Raw genomic sequence first — 14454 nt, 5'->3', positions numbered from 1 at the left:
ACAAGACACATAAACAAACACACGGTCCCCACAAGACACATAAACAAACACACGGTCCCCACAAGACACATAAACACACACACGGTCCCCACAAGACACTTAAACAAACACACGGTCCCCACAAGACACATAAACAAACACACGGTCCCCACAAGACACATAAACAAACACACGGTCCCCACAAGACACATAAACAAACACACGGTCCCCACAAGACACATAAACAAACACACGGTCCCCACAAGACACATAAACAAACACACGGTCCCCACAAGACACATAAACACACACACGGTCCCCACAAGACACATAAACAAACACACGGTCCCCACAAGACACATAAACAAACACACGGTCCCCACAAGACACATAAACAAACACACGGTCCCCATAAGTTCATGACAGTAGAAAAAGCCCAGAGCTACATCTCAGACTCTACAGGCCTCAGTTAGCATGTTAAAGGTTAAAGGTCACCCCAAGGTGAAGAAGCCCAGAGCTACATCTCAGACTCTACAGGCCTCAGTTAGCATGTTAAAGGTTAAAGGTCACCCCAAGGTGAAGAAGCCCAGAGCTACATCTCAGACTCTACAGGCCTCAATTAGCATGCTAAAGGTTAAAGGTCACCCCAAGGTGGAAAAGCCCAGAGCTACATCTCAGACTCTACAGGCCTCAGTTAGCATGCTAAAGGTTAAAGGTCACCCCAAGGTGGAAAAGCCTAGAGCTACATCTCAGACTCTACAGACCTCAGTTAGCATGTTAAAGGTTAAAGGTCACCCCAAGGTGAAAAAGCCCAGAGCTACATCTCAGACTCTACAGGCCTCAGTTAGCATGTTAAAGGTTAAAGGTCACCCCAAGGTGAAGAAGCCCAGAGCTACATCTCAGACTCTACAGGCCTCAGTTAGCATGTTAAAGGTTAAAGGTCATACATCTCAGACTCTACAGGCCTCAGTTAGCATGTTAAAGGTTAAAGGTCACCCCAAGGTGAAAAAGCCCAGAGCTACATCTCAGACTCTACAGGCCTCAGTTAGCATGCTAAAGGTTAAAGGTCACCCCAAGGTGAAAAAGCCCAGAGCTACATCTCAGACTCTACAGGCCTCAGTTAGCATGCTAAAGGTTAAAGGTCACCCCAAGGTGAAGAAGCCCAGAGCTACATCTCAGACTCTACAGGCCTCAGTTAGCATGCTAAAGGTTAAAGGTCATGACAGCACAGTTAGAAAAAGACTGAACAAGGATGGCTTGTTTGGAAGGGCTGCAGGAGAAAGCCTCTTCTCTCTAAAAAGAACATGGCAGCACAGCTTAGGTTTGCAAAGCTGCATCTGAACAAAGCTCAAGACTTCTGGAACAATGTCCTTTGGACAGACCAGAGCAAAGTGGAGATGTTTGGTCCTAATGCACAGCAGCACGTTTGGAGGAAACCAAACACAGCATATCAGCACAAACACCTCATACCAGCTGTCAAGCACGGTGGTGGAGGGCTGATGATCTGGGCTGGTTCTGCAGCCACAGGACCTTATTTCCAGCTGGAAGCTGAGGGGTTTAACACCCTGAGGCCTGTTTGAAAGGCAGCAGAACGCCTTAAACCAGTTGCAGAGCAGCTCAGGAGCTGATGGATGCTCACAGAATAACTGAAGAACTGTAAATCATGAGTTAAATATTGTGAGGATTTAATAAATATCTCCAAACGTTACAATAAGTCTTTAAACACAACAGATGGATTTAATGCAGTCGCTTTACATTCCTTTAGAATATCTCATTTACATTTTAAATAAAAAACAGATTATTTCTAAAACTGGTCCAATACCTTCAGACAGATTTATAGCTGGCAATAAAACGTGTTTTATGATGATAAATGAACACGTTCGCTGGTGAGTTTCCATCAGTTAACTTTCCATTTTAAAGATTCCACGAATAATTAAAAATGTTCTGAAGAAGAGTCGATTCCCAGATGTTCCCGGATATGACTTCATATCCCAGATGTTCCCGGATATGACTTCATATCCCAGATGTTCCCAGATATGACTTCATATCCCAGATGTTTCCAGATATGACTTCATATCCCAGATGTTCCCGGATATGACTTCATATCCCAGATGTTCCCGGATATGACTTCATATCCCAGATGTTCCCAGATATGACTTCATATCCCAGATGTTCCAGATATGACTTCATATCCCAGATGTTCCCGGATATGACTTCATATCCCAGATGTTCCCAGATATGACTTCATATCTCAGATGTTCCCAGATATGACTTCATATCCCAGATGTTCCAGATATGACTTCATATCCCAGATGTTCCCAGATATGACTTCATATCCCAGATGTTTCCAGATATGACTTCATATCCCAGATGTTCCCAGATATGACTTCATATCCCAGATGTTCCCAGATATGACTTCATATCCCAGATGTTCCCGGATATGACTTCATATCCCAGATGTTCCCAGATATGACTTCATATCCCAGATGTTCCAGATATGACTTCATATCCCAGATGTTCCCAGATATGACTTCATATCCCAGATGTTCCAGATATGACTTCATATCCCAGATGTTCCCAGATATGACTTCATATCCCAGATGTTCCAGATATGACTTCATATCCCAGATGTTCCAGATATGACTTCATATCCCAGATGTTCCAGATATGACTTCATATCCCAGATGTTCCCGGATATGACTTCATATCCCAGATGTTCCAGATATGACTTCATATCCCAGATGTTCCCAGATATGACTTCATATCCCAGATGTTCCCGGATATGACTTCATATCCCAGATGTTCCAGATATGACTTCATATCCCAGATGTTTCCAGATATGACTTCATATCCCAGATGTTCCCGGATATGACTTCATATCCCAGATGTTCCAGATATGACTTCATATCCCAGATGTTTCCAGATATGACTTCATATCCCAGATGTTTCCAGATATGACTTCATATCCCAGATGTTTCCAGATATGACTTCATATCCCAGATGTTCCCGGATATGACTTCATATCCCAGATGTTCCAGATATGACTTCATATCCCAGATGTTTCCAGATATGACTTCATATCCCAGATGTTTCCAGATATGACTTCATATCCCAGATGTTCCAGATATGACTTCATATCCCAGATGTTCCAGATATGACTTCATATCCCAGATGTTCCCGGATATGACTTCATATCCCAGATGTTCCCAGATATGACTTCATATCCCAGATGTTCCCGGATATGACTTCATATCCCAGATGTTCCCGGATATGACTTCATATCCCAGATGTTCCCGGATATGACTTCATATCCCAGATGTTCCCAGATATGACTTCATATCCCAGATGTTCCCAGATATGACTTCATATCCCAGATGTTCCCGGATATGACTTCCTATCCCAGATGTTTCCAGATGTGCATCAAGTCTTCTTCAGAACAGACTGAAACCAGCTCCTCTGTTAATCCAAGTTTGAGCTAATCGTTCAGCCACCAGTTTTTGTAACTCGTTGAAAGCTGAGAGGAGCTTTTGAAAAACAGCTGGATGGAGAAAAAAGTGTTTCCAGACATATTTACGACCAATTAAAACCCAAAAGGCACAAACATTGTTTACAAAATCATCAGAAAATCATCAAAAGTAAAGCTTTGCGTTTCTATACAGCTCATCTCACTTAAAGAGCTTCCTGTTCAGCTGCCATTTAATCAGTGGCGACACCTGCTGCTCAGGAGGAGGACTGCAGTGGCTGTGATGTCATGCTGATGTCATAGAACATATTGAACATATTCATCCCGTTGACGGGTTTCTGTTGCGTTTTATTCAGTCCATGTGACTCTGTGCTGGTGGAATAAAATGATCACGGTCTGTTAATCTTTAAATAATCTGAAGTTAAACTGGTTCAAACGACTCACTGATTAAAATCACTTCTTGGTTTCCACTGAAACTCATTTGATTCTCGCCACTTTTCTTCGGTCCTTCGCTCTTTAAGGTGCTTCGCAGGAAAACCTAATTAAGCTGATATCGTTCCTCCAGCTGCCAGCTGATTGGTCCACAGCCCGTCAGGTGGTCTGATGCAGCAGCAGCCCTACGAACACGTTGTCCTCTGACTCCGCCCACTCTCCCCCCCGCAGTTCCAGCCTCACCTCCTCCCCCTCCCTCAGCAGCAGGAGGCCCACGCCGGTAACAGGCCCCGCCTCCGTCACCTCCCGCCGCTGCAGAGACACCGGAGCTCCGCCCCCGCCCCGCCCCCTCCTCAGGACCACGTGGGCGGAGCCTGGCCTCAGGTCCAAGGTGAGGATGAAGACGTAGATCCCGTCCACCGGAGCTGTGAAGGCGCCGGCGTCAGGATAGAACTGACCCCGGTTCAGAAACGGTTTGAAGGCGACGCCGTCATTTGGGACGCTCTGCGGCGATCCGGCCACGAACAGCAGAGCTGCGTCTGATTGGTCGAATGGGACGGGCACACCTGGAGGGAGCAGAAGGTCAGAACTGAGGGAAAAGAACAGCTTCATCTGATGAACGAGCAGCTGAACCTCACCTGGTGACTCCCTCCTGCCACGGTGGCTCCCGCCTCCTCCTCCTCCTCCTCCTCCTCCTCCTCCTCCTCCTCCTCCTCTTCCTCCTCTCTTCTTCTCTTTCTTCGCCATCAGCTGCCACAGCTTATCCAGCTCCAGCGTGGCGTTGGACGCCGCCACCACGTCAGCGTTGCTGAACACGTTCTTGAACACTCTCAGATGTTCCTCCAGCCCTCTCCTCAGCCACGTCACCTCCTTCTGCAGTTCGGCCTCCCCACCTGCGGGGGGCGCCTCCCGGTTAGCGGCGGTGCTGTTGCAGGGTCTCTCCTCCAGCCGGAGCAGCCTCTGCTCCAGCTCCTCCACCATCTTCTCCAGGTTCCAGAGGTCGCTGCCGTCCCCGGCGTGCTGCCTCCCATCAGGCTGGAGGAGGAGCAGCTGGTGCTCCCTGGCTGCTGGAGCTCCGCCTTCCCTCCTCTTCACGCCACCCGACAGCCAGTCAGGGAAGGGGTGGAAGGAGGGCTGGTCGGCAGATGGCACCTCCTCTTGGCCTCCTGAGAAAAGTAGTCAGAAATTAGCCCATCAGACCAGAAACTGTTTAACTGATGTTTCCTTTTAAACTCCAATATTACTGATTTATAGTTGCAGTTTCTCACAGCCGCCACCAGGTGCTGCTAAAAACATCAAAAACTGACCTGAGGAGCTGTCGTAGTAGCTGTAATTAAACTGTCTATCTTAATTAGTTAAAAGTTTTCTTTAAAGGGTCAGAAAGCTGCAGAACTGTTGATCAGGACACTTTAAAGGTTTCAGAAAGCTGCAGAACTATTGATCAGGACACTTTAAAGGTTTCAGAAAGCTGCAGAACTATTGATCAGGACACTTTAAAGGTTACAGAAAGCTGCAGAACTATTGATCAGGACACTTTAAAGGTTTCAGAAAGCTGCAGAACTGTTGATCAGGACACTTTAAAGGTTTCAGAAAGCTGCAGAACTATTGATCAGGACACTTTAAAGGTTTCAGAAAGCTGCAGAACTATTGATCAGGACACTTTAAAGGTTACAGAAAGCTGCAGAACTATTGATCAGGACACTAAAGGTTTCTGAAAGCTGCAGAACTATTGATCAGGACACTTTAAAGGTTACAGAAAGCTGCAGAACTGTTGATCAGGACACTTTAAAGGTTACAGAAAGCTGCAGAACTGTTGATCAGGACACTTTAAAGGTTTCAGAAAGCTGCAGAACTATTGATCAGGACACTTTAAAGGTTTCAGAAAGCTGCAGAACTATTGATCAGGACACTTTAAAGGTTACAGAAAGCTGCAGAACTATTGATCAGGACACTTTAAAGGTTACAGAAAGCTGCAGAACTGTTGATCAGGACACTTTAAAGGTTTCAGAAAGCTGCAGAACTATTGATCAGGACACTTTAAAGGTTACAGAAAGCTGCAGAACTGTTGATCAGGACACTTTAAAGGTTTCAGAAAGCTGCAGAACTATTGATCAGGACACTTTAAAGGTTTCAGAAAGCTGCAGAACTATTGATCAGGACACTTTAAAGGTTACAGAAAGCTGCAGAACTATTGATCAGGACACTTTAAAGGTTTCAGAAAGCTGCAGAACTGTTGATCAGGACACTTTAAAGGTTTCAGAAAGCTGCAGAACTGTTGATCAGGACACTTTAAAGGCTTCAGAAAGCTGCAGAACTATTGATCAGGACACTTTAAAGGTTTCTGAAAGCTGCAGAACTATTGATCAGGACACTTTAAAGGTTTCAGAAAGCTGCAGAACTGTTGATCAGGACACTTTAAAGGTTACAGAAAGCTGCAGAACTATTGATCAGGACACTTTAAAGGTTTCAGAAAGCTGCAGAACTGTTGATCAGGACACTTTAAAGGTTTCTGAAAGCTGCAGAACTATTGATCAGGACACTTTAAAGGTTACAGAAAGCTGCAGAACTATTGATCAGGACACTTTAAAGGTTACAGAAAGCTGCAGAACTATTGATCAGGACACTTTAAAGGTTTCAGAAAGCTGCAGAACTGTTGATCAGGACACTTTAAAGGCTTCAGAAAGCTGCAGAACTATTGATCAGGACACTTTAAAGGTTTCAGAAAGCTGCAGAACTGTTGATCAGGACACTTTAAAGGTTTCTGAAAGCTGCAGAACTATTGATCAGGACACTTTAAAGGTTTCAGAAAGCTGCAGAACTGTTGATCAGGACACTTTAAAGGTTACAGAAAGCTGCAGAACTATTGATCAGGACACTTTAAAGGTTTCTGAAAGCTGCAGAACTATTGATCAGGACACTTTAAAGGTTACAGAAAGCCGCAGAACTATTGATCAGGACACTTTAAAGGTTACAGAAAGCTGCAGAACTGTTGATCAGGACACTTTAAAGGTTTCAGAAAGCTGCAGAACTATTGATCAGGACACTTTAAAGGTTTCAGAAAGCTGCAGAACTGTTGATCAGGACACTTTAAAGGTTACAGAAAGCTGCAGAACTATTGATCAGGACACTTTAAAGGTTTCAGAAAGCTGCAGAACTATTGATCAGGACACTTTAAAGGTTACAGAAAGCTGCAGAACTATTGATCAGGACACTTTAAAGGTTACAGAAAGCTGCAGAACTGTTGATCAGGACACTTTAAAGGTTTCAGAAAGCTGCAGAACTGTTGATCAGGACACTTTAAAGGTTTCTGAAAGCTGCAGAACTATTGATCAGGACACTTTAAAGGTTTCAGAAAGCTGCAGAACTGTTGATCAGGACACTTTAAAGGTTACAGAAAGCCGCAGAACTATTGATCAGGACACTTTAAAGGTTACAGAAAGCTGCAGAACTGTTGATCAGGACACTTTAAAGGTCTCAGAAAGCTGCAGAACTGTTGATCAGGACACTTTAAAGGTTTCAGAAAGCTGCAGAACTGTTGATCAGGACACTTTAAAGGTTTCAGAAAGCTGCAGAACTGTTGATCAGGACACTTTAAAGGTTTCAGAAAGCTGTAGAACTGTTGATCAGGACACTTTAAAGGTTACAGAAAGCTGCAGAACTGTTGATCAGGACACTTTAAAGGTTACAGAAAGCTGCAGAACTGTTGATCAGGACACTTTAAAGGTTACAGAAAGCTGCAGAACTATTGATCAGGACACTTTAAAGGTTACAGAAAGCTGCAGAACTATTGATCAGGACACTTTAAAGGTTTCAGAAAGCTGCAGAACTATTGATCAGGACACTTTAAAGGTTTCAGAAAGCTGCAGAACTATTGATCAGGACACTTTAAAGGTTTCAGAAAGCTGCAGAACTGTTGATCAGGACACTTTAAAGGTTACAGAAAGCTGCAGAACTGTTGATCAGGACACTTTAAAGGTTACAGAAAGCTGCAGAACTATTGATCAGGACACTTTAAAGGTTTCAGAAAGCTGCAGAACTGTTGATCAGGACACTTTAAAGGTTTCAGAAAGCTGCAGAACTATTGATCAGGACACTTTAAAGGTTACAGAAAGCTGCAGAACTGTTGATCAGGACACTTTAAAGGTTACAGAAAGCTGCAGAACTGTTGATCAGGACACTTTAAAGGTTACAGAAAGCTGCAGAACTATTGATCAGGACACTTTAAAGGTTACAGAAAGCTGCAGAACTATTGATCAGGACACTTTAAAGGTTTCAGAAAGCTGCAGAACTGTTGATCAGGACACTTTAAAGGTTTCAGAAAGCTGCAGAACTATTGATCAGGACACTTTAAAGGTTACAGAAAGCTGCAGAACTGTTGATCAGGACACTTTAAAGGTTACAGAAAGCTGCAGAACTGTTGATCAGGACACTTTAAAGGTTACAGAAAGCTGCAGAACTATTGATCAGGACACTTTAAAGGTTACAGAAAGCTGCAGAACTATTGATCAGGACACTTTAAAGGTTTCAGAAAGCTGCAGAACTATTGATCAGGACACTTTAAAGGTTTCAGAAAGCTGCAGAACTGTTGATCAGGACACTTTAAAGGTTACAGAAAGCTGCAGAACTATTGATCAGGACACTTTAAAGGTTTCAGAAAGCTGCAGAACTGTTGATCAGGACACTTTAAAGGTTACAGAAAGCTGCAGAACTGTTGATCAGGACACTTTAAAGGTTACAGAAAGCTGCAGAACTGTTGATCAGGACACTTTAAAGGTTTCAGAAAGCTGCAGAACTATTGATCAGGACACTTTAAAGGTTAGGTTCCTGATGTTTCCTTTTATACTCCCCTCCTATGTTACTGATTTATAGTTGCAGTTTCTCACAGCCGCCACCAGGTGCTGCTAAAAACATCAAAAACTGACCTGAGGAGCTGTCGTAGTAGCTGTAATTAAATTGTCTATCTTAATTAGTTCCTACTCGTATATATTAGTTCCTACTCGTATATATCAGTTCCTACTCGTATATATTAGTTCCTACTCGTATATATTAGTTCCTACTCGTATATATTAGTTCCTACTCGTATATATTAGTTCCTACTCGTATATATTAGTTCCTACCTGTCCCACTGCCCTGCTGTAACATCATACTCCGGTCATGGCCCCTCAGCTGCTCATGCAGGTGCCTGATCTGCTCCTTGAGGGTCGTGATGGAGTAGGCCTCCTGGTCCTGCAGGGGCCACTCCTTGAACTCCATCACCTCCTCCCCCAGCAGCAACTGCAGCACCTCGCTGTGCCGGATGGTGTCTTCAAACAGAGAGGGGAAGCTGGAGAACAGGGGTTTCAGCTGCTCCTCCTGCTTTGAGCTTGTCTTCTGCAGACCGAGGACCGAGTCGCCCAGCTGGGTCAGATTGAGCTCTAGAGTCCTGGTCCTGCTCTGTTCCAAGACCAGAGACTCCCTCACCTGCAGGACGACAGGGTCACCGGTTTTTAAAAGGCCTCATTTTGTTTGCAGTGTGGGTGCCTTAAAACAGGCAAACAACCTAAAATCTGACCATGTAGGAAGACATTAAGCCTCCATATTGTGTAAAACTCCTCCTTCCTGCTCCTGGGAGCAGATATCAGGGCGTCTGAAGTCACCAGCAGGTGTAAAACTCCCCAAAAACACAACCCTGGGATTTATTTAGTTCCTCTTTGTGTGAAAGTTCCTCATTTAACGAGCCGTTCTGATTTAATTCCTAAAGTACGTCGCTCCTTAAGTTGGCCCCGCCCCCTCTGCTAAGCCCCGCCCACTCACATCCACCCTGCTGGACGGATGAAGCCAGCTTCTGGTGGAAATGTTCTGCTGTCAGCTGCACTGAGGAGCATGCATCTTCCATCCAGCAGCAGCCTCAGAGGATATAAGAGCCCAGTGGATAAACTATATCTGAGGCTAATGTTCCAGCAGAGTTAGCTAAAGACTGTGAATGTGCAGCAGACACTTTTCATCCCACTGTTTTAACAACTTGGTCCAGTTCAACGCTGGACTGAAGGAACTGAGCCACAAAGAGGATCAGTTCCAACTCTCAGAGCCTGAACTTCAGAGCAGGGAAATGGAAGCATCTGAGAAATAACTCCTCATGGTTTATTTACTGATTTATTTCTTCCTTTAGCAGCAGCTAACGCTAACAGCTTAGCTAATGAAATAACTCCTCATGGTTTATTTACTGATTTATTTCTTCCTTTAGCAGCAGCTAACGCTAACAGCTTAGCTAATGAAATAACTCCTCATGGTTCATTTACTGATTTATTTCTTCCTTTAGCAGCAGCTAACGCTAACAGCTTAGCTAATGAAGATGACGTACACCAACTTCTAAGGAGTTACTGCTGTTCCTTTCTGAAAGATGAACATTATTGTTCCCACATTACTTTGTTAGCTGAAGCTTTCTAGCTGAACGGTTCCGTTCTGTAACTCAGACAACCTGCAGCTGTGTTTAAGGTGTGTTTCCAACACAACACCGGTCCTCTCCTCACTCTCGCTGTGCTAACGTTACATTATCGGCATGTTTCTGATAAAGATGGAGGTCTCCAGGTACAACTGTTTAATGAGGTTAATAAATCCAAAATGTTTAAACGCAGTAATTAACGGTTCACATGCATTACTACGAGTTACGCTGTGCACATCTCCGGCTTGGTCCATCACTGTAGATGAGAAAGTATTGTTTGCTAGCATCTGCTGCTAACTTACAGCTAACTGCTAACATACAGCTAACTGCTAACTTACAGCTAACTGCTAACATACAGCTAACTGCTAACTTCCAGCTAACTGCTAACATACAGCTAACTGCTAACTTCCAGCTAACTGCTAACTTCCAGCTAACTGCCAACTTCCAGGTAACTGCCAACTTACAGCTAACTGCCAACTTACAGCTAACTGCCAACTTACAGGTAACTGCTAACCTGTTTCCCTCTGGGATCCATACAGTAACTATCTGTATCTATGAACAGCTTCAATATGTCTGTGTTTCTGCATTAAATCACTCAGCAGATGAGTAGCTGCTGACTTCACCCAAAGGGTGGAGTTGAGCTCCACCTTGAAAACAGACTATTAACAAAGAGGTGTTAAAACAGGGCTGCTGTGCTTAAACCAGCAGGTAATTGGACCAAAGTCTGTCTCAAACATGTCAATAAGGGCAGAATATGTCACCTTTGAAACTTCCCTCCGTAATGAAAGAAGCTGGATTTAGGACCAGATTCTGTTAATTTAAAACACTTTTGATGTAGTCGTACCTGCTGGAGGCCACGTTGCAGTGCCTCCGCCGCCGGCTCCCAGTCGCTGGCTCCACCCCATGGCTCCGCCCCTCCCACGATGTTCTCATACAAAGCCATTTTGTTGTCGTTGGCCAGCTCCGTCACGTTGGCCACGCCCCTCTCCAGGTTAGCCACGGCAGCCTTCAGGGCCCTGCAGTCGCAGTCTGTGGACGAGTTGTGTTTGTAAAAGACGGTGTAGAGGTAGTCGACGTCCACGTCCATCTCCTGCAGCCGCTGCTCGTGCTGCGACAGGTTCCCCGCCAGCTCCTCCACCCGCCTCTGCACTGACACCTTGGCGCCCTCCACCTCCAGCCCAGTCTCCATGAACAGGATCTGGCTCTTCCGGGCCGTCTGGTTAATCTGCTTCTCCAGCTCCTTCAGGTGCAGCTTCAGCTGCTGGACACCACCTGACGTCACCTCCATGTCCTCCGTCAGCCCGCCCGCCTGCAAAGGAACACAGATATTTATCAGCTTCTTCTCCATCCCCACCACATGAGTGCAGAAACATAATGTGGTTCAGAGACCTGGTCCTGGGGTTAGAGTCTGAGAGACTGAGAGTCCCAGTTTGGAGAATCGGGAGCTGAATTTTCTCCATTTAAACCAGCTCAAACTCAAACTGTCATACCCTTTATCAAGGGCGTAACCATGGTTCAGACATTGGGGGGGTCCAAGAAAAACAAAATTGTTAAGTGCATTATCTACAATTCTTTATTTATATATGAAGAATTGGACATTTAGAACATAGTTTAGAGGACTACATTGACCATGTAAGTTCACATCTAAAGGAATAGTGTAATTTCTCCGAGACAGTGACTGCCCCCCCACTTTGTTTTGGTTAGCTGCTTACTGTTTACTGACCTTAAACACACCTACCAATTACAGTTATGCTCTTCCAGTAGTTCTGTAGCAAATAGGACAGCTTCCAATGGAAAACGACCAAATACCCAAAGCATGTTTATGGAAATATTTTAATAACTAATGATGTAACAAATTACAGACTTTTCCTTTAACAGAAAATGTGCTGAGGACTTTTAAGTCCAGCTTCATTTCTATTGTGTCAATGTCTCAAAATGTGCATTAACAATGAAAAGTCTAACAGTCTAATGTTGTTTTTGTTTTAAGTTGTTTTATTTTGAAAGGGGGCGGAAGTTTATTTTGTTGATTCTGTGTTGGATTTCCTGTTCTGGTACAATCTGCTCTGTTGAGCAGCGGCTCTGTCAAAAGTAGAAGTCCAACGTAAAGATAAGGAGAGCCGCTGCTGAGACGGCGGCGCGCCCGTTACCATGGTAACACACGGAAATAAGTTGAAAATAAATAAGACATAACAAGAGACCGATCCCTTGACAGGGTTCATAAAAGGAGAACATGCATTTTACATATTTTCTTCTGTATATTGGGGGGGACAGGTTGGTATTTTCTCAATATTGGGGGGGGACACGACCCCCCAAAGAAGGCGTGGTTACGCCATAGCCCTTTATATTGTGTTGGTTCAGCATCAGACAGTTAGGGACGCCTCAGCCACGAGGTCGGTGTGATGACTCTGTCATCCTCACCAGTTCACCGGGTAACTGAGCACACAGACGAGTCCATTTCCACTAAAATAAATAGATAAAGAAGTGGAGGAGCAGAAGAACAGACACGGAAACCTTTCCAAGTCATTCCAACATCACTTTATGGGGCGATTGTTCAAACCAATGTGATATTTTTTAGGTCTGAGGTGTTTCAGATTCTCCAAACTGAGAGTGTTCTGACTTTTAAAAAACACTTTAGGGGTGAAACTCAAAGCAAAAAGCTGGAAGCAGCCGGGATTCTTTTCTAACTTTGCACATGGAGTCGTGTAGGTTTGGGAAACATTAGCTTTATTCTTTGTTTTGGTTTGATTAAACTGTCTGGATTTAATGTAAACAGTCTTTTTGTGATAGAGTGTAAAACGTTCTTCGACAGAATGTGTTTAGTGACAGTAAACACTGGTCCTAGTCCTTAAATACTGGGTGGTTTGTGTTGGGGAAGGCTGGCTTTGGGTTGTATTTGGGTTATATTTGGGTTATATTTGGGTTGTATTTGGGTTGTATTTGGGTTGTATTTGGGTTGTATTTGGGTTATATTTGGGTTGTATTTGGGTTGTATTTGGGTTGTATTTGGGTTGTATTTGGGTTATATTTGGGTTATATTTGGGTTGTATTTGGGTTATATTTGGGTTATATTTGGGTTGTATTTGGGTTGTATTTGGGTTATATTTGGGTTGTATTTGGGTTATATTTGGGTTATATTTGGGTTGTATTTGGGTCGTATTTGGGTTATATTTGGGTTATATTTGGGTCGTATTTGGGTTATATTTGGGTTATATTTGGGTTATATTTGGGTTATATTTGGGTTGTATTTGGGTTATATTTGGGTTATATTTGGGTCGTATTTGGGTTGTGTTTGGGTTGTATTTGGGTTGTATTTGGGTTATATTTGGGTTGTATTTGGGTTGTATTTGGGTTATATTTGGGTTGTATTTGGGTTGTATTTGGGTTGTATTTGGGTTATATTTGGGTTGTATTTGGGTTATATTTGGGTCGTATTTGGGTTGTATTTGGGTTATATTTGGGTTGTATTTGGGTTGTATTTGGGTTATATTTGGGTTGTATTTGGGTTATATTTGGGTTGTATTTGGGTTGTATTTGGGTTATATTTGGGTTATATTTGGGTTGTATTTGGGTTATATTTGGGTCGTATTTGGGTTGTGTTTGGGTTGTATTTGGGTTGTATTTGGGTTATATTTGGGTTATGTTTGGGTTATATTTGGGTTATATTTGGGTTGTATTTGGGTTGTATTTGGGTTGTATTTGGGTTATATTTGGGTTGTATTTGGGTTATATTTGGGTTATATTTGGGTTATATTGGGTTGTATTTGGGTTATATTTGGGTTGTATTTGGGTTGTATTTGGGTTATATTTGGGTTGTATTTGGGTTATATTTGGGTTGTATTTGGGTTATATTTGGGTCGTATTTGGGTTGTATTTGGGTTATATTTGGGTTGTATTTGGGTTGTATTTGGGTTATATTTGGGTTGTATTTGGGTTGTATTTGGGTTATATTTGGGTTGTATTTGGGTTGTATTTGGGTTATATTTGGGTTGTATTTGGGTTGTATTTGGGTTGTATTTGGGTTATATTTGGGTTATATTTGGGTTGTATTTGGGTTATATTTGGGTTGTATTTGGGTTGTATTTGGGTTATATTTGGGTCGTATTTGGGTTGTATTTGGGTTATATTTGGGTTGTATTTGGGTTGTATTTGGGTTATATTT

At 43.3% G+C, this 14454-nt stretch overlaps 1 protein-coding gene across 1 annotated transcript in view; it reads right to left on the bottom strand.

Annotated features, from left to right (window-relative positions):
- Positions 1–3131: 3131 nt before the first annotated feature.
- mmrn2a (multimerin 2a) overlaps positions 3132–14454 on the bottom strand; it is a 35207-nt gene continuing 23884 nt past the window's right edge. Inside the window, exons 7-10 of the mRNA XM_072390427.1 lie at positions 11140–11604; positions 8992–9334; positions 4513–5040; positions 3132–4440 (exon numbers count right to left, since the gene is read on the bottom strand). Coding sequence (XP_072246528.1) covers positions 4034–4440; positions 4513–5040; positions 8992–9334; positions 11140–11604 — 1743 coding nt within the window. The 3' untranslated portion in view covers positions 3132–4033. The remainder of the gene's footprint in view (positions 4441–4512; positions 5041–8991; positions 9335–11139; positions 11605–14454) is intronic.

Source organism: Leuresthes tenuis, unplaced genomic scaffold (genome assembly GCF_036924035.1).
Source record: "Leuresthes tenuis unplaced genomic scaffold, fLeuTen1.0.hap1 SCAF_8, whole genome shotgun sequence".
In the NCBI taxonomy this organism is placed as follows: Eukaryota; Metazoa; Chordata; class Actinopteri; order Atheriniformes; family Atherinopsidae; genus Leuresthes; species Leuresthes tenuis.
The sequence above is the reverse complement of the archived record's forward strand: the minus strand, read 5'-3'. Positions and strand labels throughout refer to the sequence as shown.